Source organism: Dasypus novemcinctus, chromosome 18 (genome assembly GCF_030445035.2).
Source record: "Dasypus novemcinctus isolate mDasNov1 chromosome 18, mDasNov1.1.hap2, whole genome shotgun sequence".
Taxonomy (NCBI): domain Eukaryota; kingdom Metazoa; phylum Chordata; class Mammalia; order Cingulata; family Dasypodidae; genus Dasypus; species Dasypus novemcinctus.
Genome location: NC_080690.1, coordinates 75629184 through 75649834, shown reverse-complemented (window position 1 = coordinate 75649834; position 20651 = coordinate 75629184). Strand labels below are relative to the sequence as shown.

At 41.5% G+C, this 20651-nt stretch overlaps 1 protein-coding gene across 2 annotated transcripts; it reads left to right on the top strand.

Moving 5' to 3' along the window:
• Positions 1-34: 34 nt before the first annotated feature.
• LOC101427748 (zinc finger protein 665-like) lies at positions 35-18275 on the top strand. 2 transcript variants are annotated; one of them, XM_012519754.4, is made up of 4 exons: positions 178-264; positions 1528-1635; positions 10057-10183; positions 15086-18275. In XM_012519754.4, the coding sequence occupies exons 3-4, from the start codon at positions 10150-10152 to the stop codon at positions 17464-17466; spliced, it is 2415 nt and encodes an 804-aa protein (XP_012375208.2). In that variant the 5' UTR covers positions 178-264; positions 1528-1635; positions 10057-10149; the 3' UTR covers positions 17467-18275. The 2 variants fall into 2 exon arrangements, with proteins under 2 accessions (XP_004478810.2, XP_012375208.2); XM_004478753.5 differs by lacking the exon at positions 1528-1635 and having other exon boundaries at positions 35-264.
• Positions 18276-20651: the final 2376 nt, after the last annotated feature.

Genomic DNA, 20651 nt, shown 5'->3' with positions numbered 1-20651 from the left:
TGGGCGGAACCTGCTTTGCTCGGACCAATGAAGTGGGCGGGGCGAAGCGCGGCAAAGGACGGCTAGGTGGCCCGTTTAAGTGGCCCGCGTCCCCACTTGCCGCCTCTCCTCCTCTCTCGCCTCTCTGGCCCTGTGTCCTGTGTAGCGCGGCTCTGATCGGAGGCTGACCGGAAGGGAGGGGCCAAGATGGCGGCGGCCACTGGCTATGAGGGGCTTCACCCGGCCGCGGTGCTCACAAACGAGCTCGACAACGAAGACGTGCAGGTCAGGAAGCTACTCGGTGCTCAGGGAAGAAGTGAGGGAACGTGGGAGGCGCTCGCGGAGGAGGCACGGCGTTGTCCTTAAGTGTGGAAGGAGTGGCGGCCAATCAGCGTCCAGCTCTCATTTCTCCAAGTCTTCGGACCCGCTGAGACGACGCCACCGATTGGGTGTCGGCCAGTGTCAGGCTGCGGCGGGCTGGGGCGTGCGCGAGCCTGGAGGGTCTCAACTCTGCCCAGTGCGCCGCGGCCCCTGGCAGCCCTTCTGTGGAAAATAGCCATTCAGGCGGTGTCTGTTGCCAGAGCTGTTGGTTCCAGGTCCTTGGTCAGGTCGGAAGAAAGGATTCAGAGCCTCAGCACAGTTTTATGAAAGTTGCACAATTAAGTAAGGGAAAAGTACACACTGAAGACAAGAGTGAGGGCGTGCGCTCCCGTGTTTGAACCATCGTAAAGGGTTGGGCTTTGTGCTGACTGTATTTGAGACAAAGCGAGTAAATTCTTTGGGTGATCTGGATTCTTGGGGTTGCTTCTGGCTGTGATTGGCTTTGACCGCGGTCCCGGAGCCCTGCTGGAGTTTTCTGTGCCGATGCTGATAACAGTGGGTGGGTGCTGTGGGAATGTCCTGTTTTCTCCTCTTCGTTGTGGTCGTTGCACGGTAATTCTTATAACTTGTTTGATCAAGTAGGCAAGGTGCAGACTGTCAGAGCTGATTACGCAGCTGACATGTGAAAGTTGAAAGGCGTCCCCCCCCGCAATACATACATACACATACACTCCCTGGTAACTTGTTTGTGTGACTCCAGCTGGGTGTTGCCTCAGTATTTCCTACTGGATGGGATTTGTGTGGAGACTTACTGGTTTTCTGCGCCTTCTCCTTAGGTCCCTATTCTGTTCTGTCTCATCAGGAGGCCTTTGTTGTGGTGGGAGTGGGAGTGGCCCTTGAATGGTGTTGCCTGGGGGCGCGGGGCTGGACAGGACCTGGGTTTGATTTCTCCTGGGTTTCAGCCGCGTGTATGCAGCGCTGTGGGGAGGCCCCGGGAATGGGCTGCCTTTGCCATTCCTGCCCTTCTCTCTGATTGCCGGCATAGGCCCCCTAAAAGGAGGGGGGGGGGGTGTAAAAGCAAAACCCCCCCAGAGAGAAACTAGCCAGTGTCAGGGGCGAATTGCAGTGTAGCATCCCGCCCCCTTGCCCCTCTATCCTCTCCCCGCTCTCCCAGGGGTGTGAGTAGCTGCCTAAGCAGGCTCCATTTTTCTCCTGTGTGGTTTGTAGGGTATGGGGGGCCCTGAGCCCCTCCTGCAAGGCACTGAGCAGATGAGGGCTTCCTGGTGGCCCTGGTACCAGTCCTAGTGCCACCGCACATCCACTGCGTGACCTTGGGTGAGTTACTTCACTACTCTGAACCTGTTTCTTCTATATTTTGGGCTCATAGTCCTCCTGGCCTCCTTGGGTGGTTGTTGGAAGGGATTGCATTAACAATGCAAGTAACACTTAACACATCTGAGCATTTGTAAGGACCCAGTCAATTTTAGATGTAATTCATGGGAGTGGTGAGTGAAGCCTCCCATACTCAGTTTCCCCAATTATAAACCTAGGGGTCTGCACTGGAAATCCCGGCGCAGCTCCGAGGTTCTGAGTATATTGCCCTGATTCTGGAGTCAGACAGGCTGAACCTTTTGTTCCACAGTTTTGTTTTTCACTTAGTTTTTGGTTCAGAGTTTTCCATGCACATAACTGTATATCTGTGGTTGTAAGGAGTTGAAGCATTTCCCAAAGAATCAGAGAAAAAGACTGAAAGATTGCAGAGGGTCCTTGTCTGGATTATGGTTATGAACATCTCAGCAGGGTCTCTGACTGCCCAAGTAGATACTACCCTACGTAGCAGGACTCCTGAGGGCTCTGGATAAATCCAGACACTGTAGTCAGGGCAGGTAGCTCAGCAGTTTGGCACCCAAAAGTGGGCCCTACTTTGGAATTTATGGTCCCTAGAGTGACAGAGTTGGACTCAGTTGTGGTTTCCTTACATAAGGCTCTTCTGTCCTTTTATATGAACCTATAGTTAGTGTTAGAGTTGGTAGGTATATGTCCAAGAGACTTAATTCTTTGGGCTGGCCATGTATCAGCTGGGCCCTGAATCTTAATGGAGTTGTAATACCTACTCTCCAGTTCTTTGGACTCACCCAGGACAACTAACAAGGAGGTAATGATGGACAACCGCCACATGAAGGAACCAAGAGAGTCTACAACTGTAATCAAGAAAGTCCCATTCACCAGTCATATAGGACTGAAGCCCCCTTTCAGTTAGAGGTGGAGTGAGCATCACCATCTGTGGCAGTTTAATATTGTTTATGAATTCTAAAAATAGATATTGGATTATATTTGTAAACTGGTTTGTCTCCCTAGGCATATTAGATTATATTGGTTTCAGAGGTTTCACTTTTACTTGATTAAATAATGATTAAGGCTTTTTTGGGCCATATCAGTAAAATGTTGAGTGCCCACCTCTCGGTGGGCAGGGACTCACTGAGAAAATGACAAGGCACAGGATTTAGTTGGAGTTTTGAGCTGAAGCCTGGGAAGTAAGCACACAGAGGAGCAGAGCAGCTGAACCTGGAGAGAATTGCTCCCCTGGGCTAGAGACTGAGCCAGTCGCCTGATAGTCTGTAGCTGACCTTGTGGAGAGAGCAGGGCAGCTGAGCCCAGAGAGAAATAAACCCCAGGAAGAGAAGAACCCAGGAAGCCTGAACTCTTGGCACATGTCAACAGCCATCTTGCTCCAACACATGACAGGACTTTGGTGACAGAAGTAACTTATACTACCTATGGCGTGGTAACTGGAAGCTTCTACATCAAATAAATACCCTTTATAAAAGCCAACAGGGGGAAGCGGATTTGGCTTAATGGATAGGGCATCCGCCTACCACATGGGTAGTCCAAGGTTCAAACCCAGGGCCTCCTGACCTGTGTGGTGAAGCTGGCCCACGTGCAGTGCTAATGCACACAAGGAGTGCCATGCCATACAGGGGAGTTCCATGCGCAAGGAATGCGCCCTGTAAAGAGAGCTACCCCACGTGAAAAGAGTACAGCCTGCCCAGGAGTGGGGCCGCACACACAGAGAGCTGACGTAGCAACACAATGCAGCAAAAAGAGATACAGATTCCTGGTGCCGCTGACAAGAATACAAGCGGACACAGAAAGCAGACAACTGCGGGGGGCGGGGGGGAGGGGAGAGATAAAAAATAAATAAATCTTTTTTTAAAAAGGCCCACAGATTTCTGGTATTTTGCATCAGCACCCCTTTGGCTGACTAATACACTATCCCAGAATCCTCAGGATTGGGGAATGAACTATGGATTAGAGTGCACTTACTAGTATTCTACAGTAGACTTGTGAATCTAGCAGTGGAAAAAATTCATGTGGTAGCAGTGGCCACTGGAGGTTTAGAGGGCAAGGACAGGGAAAACAGGTGTAATATGGGAACATTTTTGGGATTTGGGAATAGCCCTGAATGATATTGTAACAACAGATACAGGCCATTATATATCTTGCCATAATCTACAGAATGGTATGGGACAGAGTGTAAAGTACAATGTAAACTATAATCCATGCTTAGTGACAGTGCTCTAAAATGGGTTCATCAGTTGCAATGAGTGTACCTCACTAATGAAGGATGTTGTTAATGTGGGAATATGGCAGCTGTGAGGAGTGGGACATATGGGAATCTCCTGTATTTTTTATGTTACATTTATATAATCTATCTTTAAAAATTTTTTTTAAATGATAAAGGACATGAAGAGCTTCAAGCAAGTGTGTCCTACATTTTTTATGTGGCATTTGCATAATCTAAGTATCTTTAAAAAATAAAATAGTAATAAAAAGATCAAAGGAGACAGTCAAGGATACTAAAAAGAACGTGGGATTTGAAATCTTATGGTCCCTATTCATTCAGCAACTGTTCTCTAAACACCTCTTGTGCACCAGATTGTGATGTAGGTTTCAGAAATATAGCAAGGAACAAAAGAGTAAAGCAGCTGCCCTCATGCCGCTTACGTTCTAGTCGGGGAGACCGACTGTGGCCTGTAGGGATGGCCGCAGGGATGGATGACAGCTGAAAGGAAAAAGGCAGAGCAAGACCAGGGCTGCTGCTTTTGACAGGGCAGCTGGGGAAGACTTCTCTGAAGAGGTGCCCTTGACCCGAGACTTGAGTGGAAGGAGGGAACTGAGGAGGGGGGAAGAGTATCTGGCAGGGGGAACAGTTGGGTCAAAGCCCTGAGGTGGAAAAAGCCAGGAGGCCTGTAGGGGGAGCAGAATGGAGGTGAGATTGTGCCTGTCAGGGTGAGGACGGGGCCTGTGGTCCAGGGTGCAGGCTGGTGAGGTGGGGAGCCATTGCAGGGCTCTGAGTAGAGGGACACCATGGTGCTCCACCTTCATGCTAAAAGGGTCCCTCTGGCTTCAGATGTGGGTCTTGGGGAAGGAGGCAGAGAGAGCTGTGGCACCCATGTGTCCAGTGTTAGAGCTGCACTGTGTGGGAAAGTAGGCTGGAGGCCTCTGCGGGAGGAGCATGGTGAGCCATGTGGAGGGAGGAGGCAGGTGTTTCCTGGCTGGAGCCCAGTTCTCCCAGTCAGTCTCTGTGGGCCCCGGGGCCTGTACTGCCCCATATACAGTTCCAGAGCTGCCATCTGTAAAGCTGGAGTTGTGATGAGGGCTCAGCACCTTCTTAGTGGTGAATATGCCAAGGGAACATGGCCTGTTAAGCTGTGAATGATGGCCTCACTGGGCCATTACCATGGCTCCTGGTGTTATACCTGGGGAGAGTGAGAGGCAAACTGACATCCCTTGCCTAAGGCCACCCATCTTGTGAGAGACAGGGGGCCCATTGCAGTCTCCTGGAGAATTTGAGGCCCCTTGTTTCTTAGTGTTTGTTTATTAGCCCCAGTGATCAAGGGGCCTGGTGTCTGTGTTACTCTCTGTATCTCAGTTTTCTTATCTGTAAAATGGGGATAATTTTGTGACTTAGCAGCTCACAGGGTTGTGATGAAGTCTAAATAAACGTCAGTTCTTAGCCCAGTGCCTGACACTAGTTCACAATAGCATCCAGCACTGATGGTGGCGTCATGGGGCTTAGTCTGTCTGGGGCACTCGGGGCATTTTTTAAACCATTATTTCAGTGGGGTCATACTTGGCACACCCACATCCATGAAGGCTGCATGGATCGAAAGTGAAATGGGCCTTATAGGAGGCAGCATTTCTACAAGTGGATGTAGTGGTGGGGAGGGGGGTTTGTTTTTACGTCTCCTGTGTCCTGGTTATGTGCCAGGCTGATACATGCTGTGCTGGAACCGTAGAGGTGGACTGAAGTCAGTGCCGGGGGGTGGAAGAGAGCATGTGGGGGACTGTGCACAGGGATGTCTTCTAGGGTTGGGACGTGGTCAAGAGCCGGTCAAGGTTTCTCCTTGACATTAGTGGCCCTCTCAATCACAGCGTGTTCATGGCACACTTCTTCTTTTACTGGTCTCTTGTAGTGTTGTTTATGTTCATTTGCTATTCCAAAATGATGGTCATCATTGGAATTCTGAAACAGTTGTGCTGCATCAAATGGATCCAGAAATATGATAAATAGTTGTGATGAAGAGCCAGTGGCCGGGGTTCAAATCCCGGCTCTGCCACCCATGACAATGTGAAGTTACTTCACTTTCTCATGTCTTTGGTTCTTCTGCCATCAAGTGGATAATCCTGTATTTACCTCTTGGGATAGTGGTGAGGCTAAAATGAATTAAAAGATGAAATCCTTTGAACAGAGCCTGGCAAAAACCTAAGTAATAGGTAAACGTTTATGAAAGAAGAACAAACCTCAGTGGGTAGCTCACTGGCTGCCACATGTGCCCGTCTCAATACCATAACAAAATCAGGATGCTTTCAATCAGGGATGCTGCCACCCCAGCAAAGCAATGTCATCCTCATACTCAGGCGTTCCCTGCAGTATGTCTCTCTTGGTCCTTGCAGCATCCTTCACACGGGAGGAATTATTGTCCCCATTTTACAGATGAGAAAATTAAGGCATGGAGAAGTGCAGATTTGTTGCCCAGGACCCCGTGGCTCAGGGGCAGTGCTGCAGCCAGCTGGTTATTTTTCATTTTCTTCAGTAATTCTGGAATTTTGTTTCTAAACACATTTTTATATTTGTCATGTGTGAAATTGGGCTCTATTTGTACTTGAAGGTGTTTTATAATTAGCATCAGCCCCTTTTCCTTTTAGTACTTAATGAAATAACTGTGCTACTCATAAATGTAGGTATCTTGGATTTGAACAATATGGCAATTTGTTTTCTTCCCAACAGCACTAAGTCTCAGAAAAGTTAGTAATTACCATTGAATTTTGGTATCTCACCTCTCATCTTTTTGTTCATTTATGGTTGATATGTACATGAGAAAATGTTATAGAAATGGGACAATTTCATACATTTTACATAAAGTAGGGGTTCTTAACATGAGGAACATGAAGTCAACAGCTTCCCTGACCTCCTTGGAACTGGAGTGTTGGTCAGGCTTTCTGAGGAGAGGATACATAATTTTCAATAGCTTCAAGGACTCAGGAGCGTAAAACACCATTTAAGAACCACCCCCTTCGATGCAGAGGTCTTAATTTTTTTTTAACAGAAATTATACTGTGAAGTCTTAGGGAATAGGGTGCAACAGCTCAGGCTCCTCTCCACTGGTAGTCTCCTTTTCTGGGTGGAGCAGAGTTAAACTTCAGTTCAACCCCAGCTACCTTTGTCTCTGGCTTCCTTTTTCTGGACATTTTCCTTGAGGCCTTTCAGGAAGCTCGCTGGCCTCTAAGGGCTTCCTGTGCTCTTGATAGGAATTTTGCCCTTAACTTGTTTCCTTCCAACTTCTAGTTTTGTTATGGTCACATTTGTGGGATGTTCCCTTTTGAAGAGTGACATTCCCTTGTATCTAAAATAAAACCTTTTATATAGATTAACTTTTATGTGACCAAAAGAACAATGCCTTGTTTTCTAAATAGCCTAGAGAACATCTAGCTGGGGCCTCTCCCCTTCCCCTTTGTGTTAGTCATTTTGACAAATTACTGTTCCTGTTGCCTTAAGCACAGAAATCAATCTGTCAAGCCCTCACGGCCTTCCTGTGATTTGGGTACTCATATTGGCCACATTTCACAGATGTGGAAACTGAGGCACAGACTGGTTTGAATGACTTGACTGAGCTGGTAGAGGCAGAGCCAGGATCAGAACCGGGCTCCTCCTTGTAGTAGCTGCTCTGTCCTATATTCAAGCTGGTCCTAATTATAGAACAGGCTGCTGAGAGCTGCAGATGAGAGAAGCAGAGGGAGCACCAACCTGGTTTGGATGGGATGCAGAGTCATGAAGGAAGGCTTCCTGGAGGAAGAAGCTAACCTGGATCTTGACAAGATATGAGAAGTAGAAAATAGTGATTGCATAATTCACTTATTCCATAAATATGGAGCAAGGACTCATGGCATTAGACATAGATCCATGGGGCTACAGCTCTAGGCCTGTTCTTATACCAACAGGGCTTCACTCTTGGGATCATGGGTCCCTTTGAGAATCTGACACATAAGCAGAGTTCCAAATGCCAAAGATAAAGAGAGTGTTCTGGAAGCAGGTAAGGAAAAGCAAAACTTCACATCCAGGGAATGTTCAATATGACTTAGAGTAGATACCTCTTCAGAAACCGTGGAGGCAAGATGGCAAATGTATGATATAATTAAGTTACTAAAAGATCTGCCAGCCAAGAATTCTTTATCTGACAAAAATACTTTTCAGATATGATGGTGAGTTTATGATGTTCTGAGATAAACAGAAACTAAGAGAATTCATAATCAAGAATCCAGTTCTGCTGGAAATACCATATGGAGTTCTGTAGCCAGAAGAGAAGAGAAGAGAAGAAAGAGCCTTGGAAGAGACTCTAGAAGGAAAGACTATCAGAAAGGGTAACCAAAAAGGTAAAAAGATGAACAAAATAAAATATGACCTCTGAAAGCCAAAGGATAAAATGGCTAAAGTAATACCTTTACATTAATAACACTGAAAGTTAATGTATAAATCTCCCTAATCAAATGATATATGCTGACAGAATGGATAATAAAACATGAGCCATCCATATGCTGTCTGAGTGAAACTCACCTAATGAGAGAAACTCATTAACACTTTTTGAGCCATGGACTCTTTTGCCAGTCAGGTGAAAACCACAGACCCCTTCTTAGAATGTAGTGGCAGATAGTTTTATGTCACTCAACACTGGCATGCCTTTACATTTAATTTTAAGATTATTCAAAATTAAATCAAGCTCACAGACCCACTGAAATTTTTCCACAGATCCCCTTGAGAGTCCGTGGACCCCTGGTTAAGAACTTCTGCCCCTGACCCAAGGATGCAAATAGACTGAAAGTAAAAGGTTGGGGAAAGATATTTCACAGCAATAGTGACCCAAAGAAAGCAGATGGTGTCAGACAAAAAAGATTTAAACACAAAAAAGTGATGAGATGTAGAAGGCCATTATATATTAATAAAAGGGACAAATCACCAGGAAGCAGTAACAGTGATAAATATCTATGCACCTAACCATGGTTCCACCAAACATGTTGTCTTCTTACTATCCTGTTTGTTTTTATCCATATTTTCCTTCTTGAATTCATTTGAAAATCACTTTATTATAAATATGTTAAATTCTTTCCATTGAATTAATGGTTTTCTACATTATCATGTTACTGAATTAATAGTATGAAGAACAGTAACTCATTCTGTGTTTCAATGCATCTGTGTGTCTGTGCATGTATATAATGATGTTTTATGCAGTCCCGAGTTGTCAGACTTGAACTTGTTTCTAGTTTTCTCAGTTAGGAAACCCTCCTTTTATTTTTTTAATCATTAGCAATTATTCATTATTTTGAATTGATTGTTTCTCCCCTTCCAAAAAACATGTGGTTACCAAGATGTACTCATACATCAACAGCTCTTCTTAAGTGTTCTCCATTCTGACTTCCCAGTAACCACGTCAGCAGAAATGCTAAGAAATACCAAAGAGGAGCACTTCATTCTTACTCCAAATCGCAAAAGAAAAATTTTAGCGTCCAAGGCACGAGGAAAGCCTTTTAATGCTGAATGTGTTAATTAATTGACTCTTTAGATTCAATTGCAAAGCCCAACATCCTAGGTTCAGGCCCTACCATTTATTAGCTGTTTAATCTGAATTACATTCTCTACATGCTTTATGACACAGTTTCCTCCTCTCCAAAGTAGAATTAGATTTTACTCTAATAAACGTTTGTCATTATAGGAGTGACTCATGAAGCATTTAGAGTAAGGCTGAGCACATGATAAGTATTCAAAAATTGTTAGTCATTGCTCTTGCTGTCTCCTCAACAATTTTTAAATTCTGACCTTTGTAAACCAATTTGTTCTTTGTCATTCCTGAAGACACCACTTCTGCTTTAGCTCATCTAAAAATTGACTATCACATGTTGTGTGCAAGGTAATATCTAGCCCTTCCATATAGAGGAATGCTGTCTGAATATTTTTCACTTGGATATTTCTTTTACAGTCCACAAAGATTTGAAATTCATAGTGATTTCATGTGTATTTTACCCTTTCACGAAAAGCATGATGAAAAAATTAGAGATATATAACTTGCTCGGAATTAAGTTATATGAATCTCTGTACACATTCCCATCCATTGAGTTGATCCTTAACACGTCTGCTCTCATTCTGTGGGAGGGTAAGAACTCTCCTGATGGCCACTTAGTGAAATATATTTTTCATTTCAGGGACTTTTGACATTCCGGGATGTGACCATAGAATTCTCTCAGGAGGAATGGGAATGCCTGGACCCTGAGCAGAGGGCGTTGTACAAGGATGTGATGTTGGAGAACTACAGGAACCTGGTCTCCCTAGGTGAGAATAACATCCTTCCACAAATCAGTATGTGCCTTTGAGTATCTTTGCATTTGGCCTTGGGAATCTCTTAACTAAAATTACCTTGTGTTGATTTCAGAAATGAAAAGCATAATAATATAGCATTGGACTTTAACCACATACCTCACACTGTATTAGTGGTGGATCTAATTGTTTGAGTAAGCATAAAACCTTATGTCAGGGAGCAGATGTAATTCAAGTGGCTGAGCACCTTCTTTCCCATGTACAAAGGCCTGGATTCCATCTCCAGTACTCCTAAAAACCAACCAAACAAACAAAAAAACCAACTTTATTGGGGAGCAGATATAGCTCACTGGTTGAGTACTTGTTTTCTATTTATGAGGTCTTTGATTCAATCCCCAGTACCTCCTTAAAAAACAAAAAACAAAAAAAATCTTATGCCAAGCTATTTTCTTAATATCTTTATTGAGATATTATTCACGGTCTGCACAAGTCTTTCATATAAGTGGTATATTTCAGTGGTTTTTAGTATTTTCACAGATATTTGCATCACCTCAAAATGAATCCCTTTACCCTTTAGTTGTCAACCTTGCTTCCTCTAATTCCCTCCAGCCCTACGCAACCACTAGTCTACTTACTGTCTCTGTAGATTTCCCTTTTTGGAACAGTTTTTACGAATGAAATCACATGGTGTGTAGTCTTTTATGACTGGCTTCTTTTTTAGCATCATGTTTTCACCCATATTGTAACATAAATCAAGACATCATTCCTTTTTTTTTAAAGATTTATTTTTTTAATTTATTTCTCTCCCCTCCACGCCCTCCCCCAGTTGTCTGCTCTCTGTGTCCATTCGCTGTGTGTTCTTCTGTGACTGATTCTATCCTTATTACCAGCACCGGGAATCTGTGTTTCTTTTTGTTGGCGTCATCATATTGTATCAGCTCTCCGTGTGTGCGGCGCCATTCTTGGGCAGGCAGCACTTTCTTTTGCGCTGGGCGGCTCTCCTTACTGGGCGGCTCTCCTTACTGGGCGCACTCCTTGCGCGTGGGGCTCCCCTACGCGGGGGACACCCCTGCGTGGCACGGCACTCCTTGCACGCATCAGCATTGCGCATGGGCCAGCTCCACACGGGTCAAGGAGGCCCTGGGTTTGAACTGCGGACCTCCCATGTTGTAGGCACAAGTCTGCTTCCCAACATCATTCTTTTTTATGTCTAAATTATGTTCCATTGTATGATATACCATATTTTCTTTTTCATTCATCACTTAATGGACATTTCAGTGGTTTCCAGCTGTTTGATTATAATGAATGATGCTGTTATAAACATTTGTGTTTAATTATTTGATTGAATACATGTTTTCAATTCAGTTATGTATATATATAGAACTGGAATTTCTGGGTAATATAGTACTGCTAGGTTTAATCATTTTAGGGCATGCCAGATTGTTTTCCAAAGTAGCTACACCAATTTACATTCTCACCAACAGTGTATGAGGGTTCCTGTATTAGTTTCCTGGCTGCTAAAACAAATAGCATACAATGGGCTGGCTTAACAACAGGAATTTAATGGGTCGTGATTTCAGATGCTAGAAGTCTCTTGCTGGTCATCAGTTTTCGGAGTTCCTTAGCTTTGCTGTCACATGGCATTGTACATGGCAGTGTCTTCTTTTTCCTCCAGGTACTGTTGACGTCTCACTTCTCCCCACGGCCTTTCCTCTTTTAAAGGACTCCAGGAATCTTGACTATGAAGGATATTTACTTGTGGTTAAAAAAAAAAAAGCTTACAGTTACAAAGCTGTAAAAAGTCCAATTCAAGGTTGCTTTCTCACCAAAGTCATTTGTCATGTGTTGAAGCAAGATGGTCAATGATCTCTGGCTGGTCTCTGCCTTCCCCTTCTGGGCCTCTTCTTCCTCTTGAGGCGCCTTGGGCTGTGCCTCTTGAGACTTAGTCCTTCAGTGATCCTTTTTTTTTTTTAAGATTTATTTTATTTATTTCTCTCTCCTTCCTCCCCCCGGTTGTCTCTTCTCCGTGCTCACTTGCTGTGTGCTCTTCTGTCTGCTTCTGTTGTCAGTGACACGGGAATCTGTGTCTCTTTTTGTTATGTCATCTGCTGCATCAACTCTCCGTGTGTGTGGCGCCACTCTTGGGCAGGCTGCACCTTCTTTTGCGCTGGGCGGCTCTCCTTACAGGGCGCACTCCTTGCGCGTGGGGCTCCCCTATGCAGGGGACACCCCTGCAGGGCACGGCACTCCTTGTGCGTATCAGCACTGCATATGGGCCAGCTCCACACGGGTCAAGGAGGCCGGGGGTTTGAACCTCAGACCTCCCATGTGGTAGACGGAAGCCCTATCCACTGGGCCAGCTCCGCTTCCCTGTCCTTCAGTGATCCTGTAGTCCTCTGTCTCATGGAATAGGGCTTCTTTCTTTCTAGGCTTCCTATATCAGTCTTTGTTGCTCTGCGTTTATCCCAATCTCAGCTGTAAACTGTCAAGCTAAATGTCTCATGTCTCCCCTGGGCCTCAGCTATTTGAGCTTTCTCCTTTGTCACACAGCAGGATCCAAAATGACAGTTCTCTTTTTCTTGCTGTATATTTCTTTGAATGTGAATTTATATCACACCCAGCCATGGGCCAGAGATGCAATCTGAGGTGACTTATTGACATAGCTCGATCTAAAGCTCTAAATAGATCTTATCAAGTAATCTTAATCAAAGGCCCCATAGCTGAATTTATTACAATCATGGGTATCACACCCAGAGGAATAGATTAGTTTACAAACAATCTTTTGGGCATTCATAAAATAATCTCAAACTGCCACAATGTCCAAAATAGGGTACACAATTCAGTCCACATTTCTAATTTCTCCACTTTCTTAAGAAACCAGCACTCAAAATAGCCTGACATTTTGATTTTAGTCATCCTAGTGGGTGTGAAATGGCTTCTTATTGTAGTTTGGATTTGTATTTACCTAATGACTAATTATAAGCATCATTTCTTGTGCTTATTGACCATTTGTATATCTTTCTTAGAGAAGTGTCTGTTCACATCTTTGACCCATGTAATAACTGGATTGTGTGTCTGTTACTCAGTTGTGATAGTTCTTTGTGTATTCTAGTTACAAGACCCTCATCAGATATATGATTTTCAGATAATATCTCCAGTTTTGTGAAATGTCTTTTCACTTTCTTCATGGTGTCCTTTGAAGAACAAAGTTAGTTAATTTAAACAAAACTCCACATCCACCAAACACATATTCTCTCTCTGCTTCCATTCCCTGGTAACCTCTAATCTACTTTTGACTGTGCAAATTTACTATTTCTAGATATCTCTTATAAGTGAAATAATACAATATTTGTACCTCTGTGTCCTGTTTATTTCATTGCATATTTTCAAGCATCTTCCATGTTATAGCACATCTCCAAACTTCATTCTTTCTTATAGCTAATTATTATTTCATTTGGTGTATGTACCATATTTTCTTTATCCATTCATCGGTTGTTGGGCATGTTTTGTTTCCAACTTTTGCCTATAGTGAATATTGCTGCTATAAACATTATTGTACAAGTATCTATTTGAGACCCTGTTTGCACTTTCTTTGAGTTTATTTCTAGAAGATGATTTGCCAGCTCATATGGTAATTGTCTTTTTAATTTTTTGAGAAACTACCATATTGCTTTCCACAGTGTGTACCATTTTAGACTCCCACCAACAATGGACTTCAGTTCCAGTTTGTCCGTATCCTCTTGAACATTTGTTGTCTTTTTGTTGTTTAAATACCATCGTCTTTATAAGTTTGATATGATATCTCATTGTGAGTTTGGTCTGCAGATCCCGAATGCAAACTTCTCTTGCAGAAAAGGTTTTAATTTTGATGAAGTCATACTTATCTGTATTTTCTAAATGTTGTTTGTGCATTTGGTCTCATTATCTAAGAATCCATTGCCAAACACTAAGTCATGAAAATTTGCTCCTTTTTCTTTCTAATCATTTTATAGCTTTAACTCTTGTATTTTGGTCCTTTTTCCACTTTGTGTTGTGAGAGACTTCTAAATTAGGCAAAATAAAGGCATGCTCCTAAATGGACAGTTATTTCCAATATAACTTTGATTAGCTTCCAGAGTTGTTATTAAATAGATTCTGTCAGGATTTGCCAGTTTTTGCTATCTTTTTTCAGGATGCACTTTTAATTAAGAGTTCCTACTTGCCATTTTTGGCACCACCCTTCCCCAATTCTTAATCTTTATAATATTTTGTTTTTGTCCAAGATCAGTATTTCAATAGGCAGTGATTCTCAATATATGTTTCAGTCTCATATTTTGTGCTACAGGAATATAACATTGCAAAATGCTGTACTGAATAAAGTTAACTTTATAACAGCAATTCATAAAAATAAATGTTCTTCCACCAGTGGTTTTTTTTAAGTACTTCCTGATTTTCCTATTACCATTTTAGTTTTGCAACTCTGAACTGGCATTTATTTTATTCATTACATAAGGTTTTTGTGTATTTTATACATTACATAATTCTGTGCCTTAGTATTTCCGTGTGTACAGCAATTGTGCAGTATCCTAGAATCAAATATGTTTCTCTCCAAATATCAGACACCTATATGTCTAATGCCAATTGATATGTATGTTGAGATGGCAATGGAAAAATATTCCTTGTTTCAAGATATATAAGTTTACATAGTGTGAGTGGACTGGACATAGAGTACTTGAAACTAGGCTTTGCTTAAAAGAATTTCAATTACATGTAGTCACTGTTTATTGAAGGATCCTGGTCTCTGTGTTCCTAAACGTTTGAGGACCATGATTGAGAGGTTTCTTAATTCTTTTCACTCTAAGAATCACTCTATCATGTTCAAGTATCATGTTCCAACTGTGGTTAATATGAAGTCTATGATCTTTTCTTATCTTTCAGAAATCTCTCCTAAATGTGCAATGAAGGTATTATTGCCAAAAGAGGACTTTAGGATGGGAGAATTATGCCAACCAGTGATACTGGAAAGACATGGAGTTGAGGATTTTGACTTCAGGAAAGTCTGGAAAGATACGAATGTATTTCAGAATTGGCAGGGATATGGCAAAGTAAATTGTAAAACATTGCCTGTGACCCATAATGATGTCACTTGCAGAAGAGAGCACCAACATACCAAATTTTGCAATAATTTCTCTCTAAAACACAGTGTTTTTGTTAGAAAATTTGCATATCAATACTTCAAACATGACACATCATTTTTAGAGACTTCTTTGAATCTAAGAAGTAACGGAGGCTGTGCAGGGAACAAGGATGTTGAGTGCTTTGAAAATAGAGTTGACTTTCAATCAAATCTGGCTGAAATGCAGAGATTTCAAACTGAAGAGAAAACTTACGAATGTAGTCAAGTTGAGAAATCCATCAAAAATTGTTTCTTGGTGTCACCAGTTCAACAATTTCCTAGTGACAAAACCAACATTTGCAATAAATATGGTAAGGGTTTTGTGCATCATTCATTGCTTGCACAACAGCAGAAAATTCCCATTAGAGACAAGTCTTACAAATGTAAGGAGTGTGGAAAAGCCGTTAACAGCTTCTCAAACCTCACACGACATCAAAGAATCCATACCAGAGAAAATCCATACGAATGTGTTGGATGTGGCAAGACCTTTAGGCACTGGTCTGGCCTCAAGAGCCACCAAAGAATTCATACTGGAGAGAACTTTTTAAAATGTAATGAATGTGACAGGGTCTTTAAACAACATTCTGGCCTCATGATCCACCAAAGTATTCACACCAAGGAGAAACCTTACAAATGTAATGAGTGTGACAAAGCATTTAGTCAGTTGTCATACCTCTCTAAGCATCAGAATAGACATGCTCCTCCTAGAGAGGAGCCACACTCATGTCATCTGTGTGGCAAGACTTTTATCCATCTTTCACGCCTTCTGAGACATCAGAGAATTCATACTCGAGAAAGACCACACAAATGCAATGAATGTGGTAAGTCTTTTAGGCGAAGGGCACACTTTGTGGAACATCAGAGAATTCATACTGGGGAGAAACCTTACAGATGTAACGAATGTGACAGGTCCTTCAGGCGACAGTCTAACCTCAAGATGCACCAAAGAGTTCACACTGGTGAGAAACCTTACATATGTAAGGAATGTGGCAAAGCCTTTAAGCGATCCTCACACCTTTCTGACCATGAGAATACACATACTGGAACGTTACACAAATGTAATGTGTGTGGCAAGACTTTTATCCACAGATCAAATCTTGTGAATCATCAGAGAATTCATAGTGGAGAAAAAACACACAAATGTAATGAATGTGGTAAGGCTTTTCTGAAATATTCAGACCTTTGGTGTCATGAAAGGGTTCATACTGGAGAGAAACCTTACATATGTAATCAGTGTGGTAAATCCTTTGGGCAAAGATTGAATCTTGTGCACCATCAGAGAATTCATACTGGGGAGAAACCTTACAAATGTAAAGAATGTGATAAAGCCTTTAGGCGTTGGTCTAGCCTCAAGACCCATCAAATAATTCACACTGGTGAAAAACCTTACAAATGTAATGAATGTGGCAGAGCCTTTAAGCGGCTATCACACCTCTCTAACCATCAGAATACACATGTTAGAGAAAAGATACACAAATGTAATTTGTGCAGTAAGACTTTTATCCATAGTTCAAGCCTTAATAAGCATCAGAAAATTCATAGTGGAGAAAAACCACACAAATGTAATGAATGTGGTAAATATTTTGGTCGAAAATCCTATCTTGTGGAACATCAGAGAATTCATAGTAGAGAAAAACCTTACAAATGTAGTGAATGTGGAAGGGCTTTTATGAATTGTTCAGAACTTTGGTGTCATGAGACAGTTCATACCAGAGAGAAATCTTACAAATGTAATGAATGTGGTAAATCTTTCGTGCGAAGATTATATCTTGTGGAACATCAGAGAATTCACACTGGGGAAAAACCTTACAAATGTAATGAATGTGATAAGGCCTTTAGGCATCGGTCTAGCCTCAAGACCCACCGACGAATTCACACTGGAGAGAAACCTTACAAATGTAATGAATGTGGCAAAGCCTTTAGTCAGCGGACACCTTTCTCTAGGCATCAGAATATACATACACATCCTGAAGAGAAGCCCTACAAATGTAACATTTGTGACAAAGCTTTTAACTATGTGTCTGTCCTCAAGAACCACAGAAGAATTCACACTGGAGAGAAACCTTACAAATGTAACAAATGTGGCAAAGCCTTTAAGCAGTCCTCACACCTCTCTAAGCATCAGGGTACACATGCTGGATAGAAGACACATATGTAATGTTTGTGCTAAAGTTTTGTTCATAGTTCAATCCTTGTGAAACATCGTAGAAACCTTACTAAGGTAATAAAGCTTTTACTTCTGTGCCTCAATTTGCATATGAGGACACATTCTGGAGAGAAATCTTACAAATATAATGAGTGGTAAAGCCTGCACCCCATTTACAAATCTGAATAGACATCACAAAATACATACTGAAAAGAAATAATTGTGAGTCTAATGTAATATGAAACAGAACAGGCCAGGAAAATAGGTGACTAAGATATTTATGGGAGCAGAATGGTAAGTTATTAGTTACTGCTTAAGTCGTCAAGTTAATGGGAAATAATGGTCACCCTCACCTTTGAAAGGAAATAGTGGTTAATATAAGAGATTAATGAAAAATTTGTCTTACTCATGATAACTGAAGAGAGAGGGGAAACTTCAATAAAAAGAACCAGAATATTATCTGGGATTCACATTTAATCACTGCTCTGATTGTGTTTGGTACCATTTTATTTAGAATGTATGATCTCATGTTTCAATTAATAAAATTTAGTAATCTTTAATAACTGAATGAATCTGTTTCCTTCTATCAAGACAGACCTTTCCCTCTTCATTTCAGTACTTGGTAACAAACATTAAAAATAACCCAATAGGTTCTCAAGTTGGAATGGCATTTGTAGTTTCTTACCATTGTGGAATCAACATAAAATTTGGGGAATGTATTTTCATCATTTGTACTTGTTATTCTCCTGTACTCTATTCTTTGTATATTTATGCAACTGCAATAAAATCAATGCATTGCAATTTCAGACTGCCCTTCCAAAACCTGCATTATTACTCATATATAGATGCCATATTTTCTTTTAGGCACCATATAATTTTATCTTCTCATAACCCATTTTGTGCTTAAATAACATCCATGGCTTGCATTGGGCTTGATTTATGTATTAAATATCTGAAGGATATTAGGAAATCAAAGAAAATTTCAGGAATAAAGATAAAAGCAACTCGGTGTTCTTCCCACTTTGAGTCCTCATATGAGGGCTCAGTATTTCATATGTGAAATATTCCCTATTCATGAATTTCCCCTTATGAATGAACGTATACAATAAAGGAGAAAAAATTTTTTTTGTAGATAAGGAAATTGACATACTCCTTAAATAGTTTTGTTAATTTATTTTTTACCAACTTAGAAACACAAATTTGATTCCAAAAATTTTATTTGGATATTGACACCAGTAATTCCACACACAAGGGGATCGAGAATGTTTATTATATAATGAGACTTTCTGGAGAGAGCAGAGCAGTCTTCCAAAGCTGTTCCAAAAATGGCTTCAGAGATCAGGGAAAGGAGACTGGCTTGGGCTGTTGATTGTGCTTAGGGCTGGACCTGGGGTGAGAATACTCAGGCATGGTTTGATACTCCTGCTTGTGCTAAGGAAAGGAAGACCCCAGACTATCAACTTGGCCAAATGCAGGGCAGCAGCGGAGGACAGGTTAAAGCTGTCACTAATGAACATGAATACACAGGAGTCAGGCTTTTAAATACAAAATAGAATGTTTACTGTTGAAGTTCCTGATTCCATGGTTGGGAAAGAGCACAATTTTCCTCTTGCTTGTACCTTCTTACATAGCCTTTCCTGATTCATTTGGTAGGACCCTTTGCTCAATATGGTGAAAATGCCTGTGAAATATTGTTTAGGTAAATTTACTAAGGTAATTTTACACAAACCTTATAAATAAATGTGTGGAAGTACTTAGACAATTGTAATTTAGTAAAAGCAATTTTTGAAAGATAAAAATTTGAATATATAAATATGATATTATGTTTCATGACTTTCACAAATCAAAACTTCTTATACATTTATATATACATACATTTTTTTCTTTTGTTACTGCAGTGAGAAATTTAATAGATACATAAGGGCTTTGTTTTGGGTCTGGTGTGAGATGAGAATGCACCTATGGCAATAATAATATAGATACATTGTAGTTCCTGTCTAAATATGTAGAAAGAATTTCTTTAGTTCATGAACTAGAATGGTGTAAAATGATGAACCTGACATGCTGTATAGTGGAGGAAGGAGACCTGTTGCTACCACATAATTCTCATACTGGGACTTTGGGTACATAATATATTGATTTTACCTTAAAATGATGTGTCTAGTTCTCCTTTCCATTGTCTTTGCCATCATATCTCTTGCCTCCCTTACTGCAGGGGACATTGGATGTGTTTCCAAGTCCTTGTAGATCAAACTTTGTAGATCTGAATTGGTTTTCTGAGTTCAACATGAATCTATTAGATGGTTTATTATATACATACCATAAAAATCACTTTTAAAATGTATAGTTCGGTGATTTTAGTGTATTTGTAAAGTTATGCAGCCATTAGTACTATTTAATTCCAGAACATTTTCATCATCTGAAAAAGAAACCCTGCTCCCATGAGCAGTCACTCCCAATCCCTCACCCTCAATCCCCATCCCCCACTCTTGGCAATAACTAAACTACTCTATCTATGTATTTGCTTATTCTGCACATTTCCTATAAGTACAGTCATACAATATGGGGCTATCATGTGCTTTCCTTTCACTTAGTATATTTCCAAGTTTCATATTGTGGCATTTATCAGTATTTCATTCCTTTGTGTGGCTAAATATTTCATTGTATGAGCATACGATATTTTGTTCATCCATTCATCTGTTGCTGAAAAACTGGATATTTTTTTGCTATTATGAATAGTTAAGAAACAAGAAAAGAAAAAAGTACAAAATCTGAGACATTGTGGGCATGCTGCAGGGTGTGTTATGTGTGTGGGTCCCCTTTTTATGATTTACTCCTCTCCCTTCATAAGGTTGGGGAGGCGACCCAGCTGGTGGCTGTTTTGAGTGGTTGCCCCATCTGTTAGTTCTCAGGGGGCCAATGGTGAAGACTTTTGTTTGAAGGTGTCCCAGACTTCCCCTTCACCCCAGAAAGAGTTCTAAATGGGATCTCGTGGCCAGGTGCAAGCTTCACCTTAGGTGGTTTCTGGGTGGGATCTCACAACCATGTTGTCTGCCATGCATGTTCTCTGCTACGCATGTTCTCTGCTACATCTCAGCTGCCTTCCCTCTTTCACTATACTGCCTGAAAGCCCCCCTCAGATTTTATACCTTATTATTAAGGGGTGCTGAGGGGTGATGGTA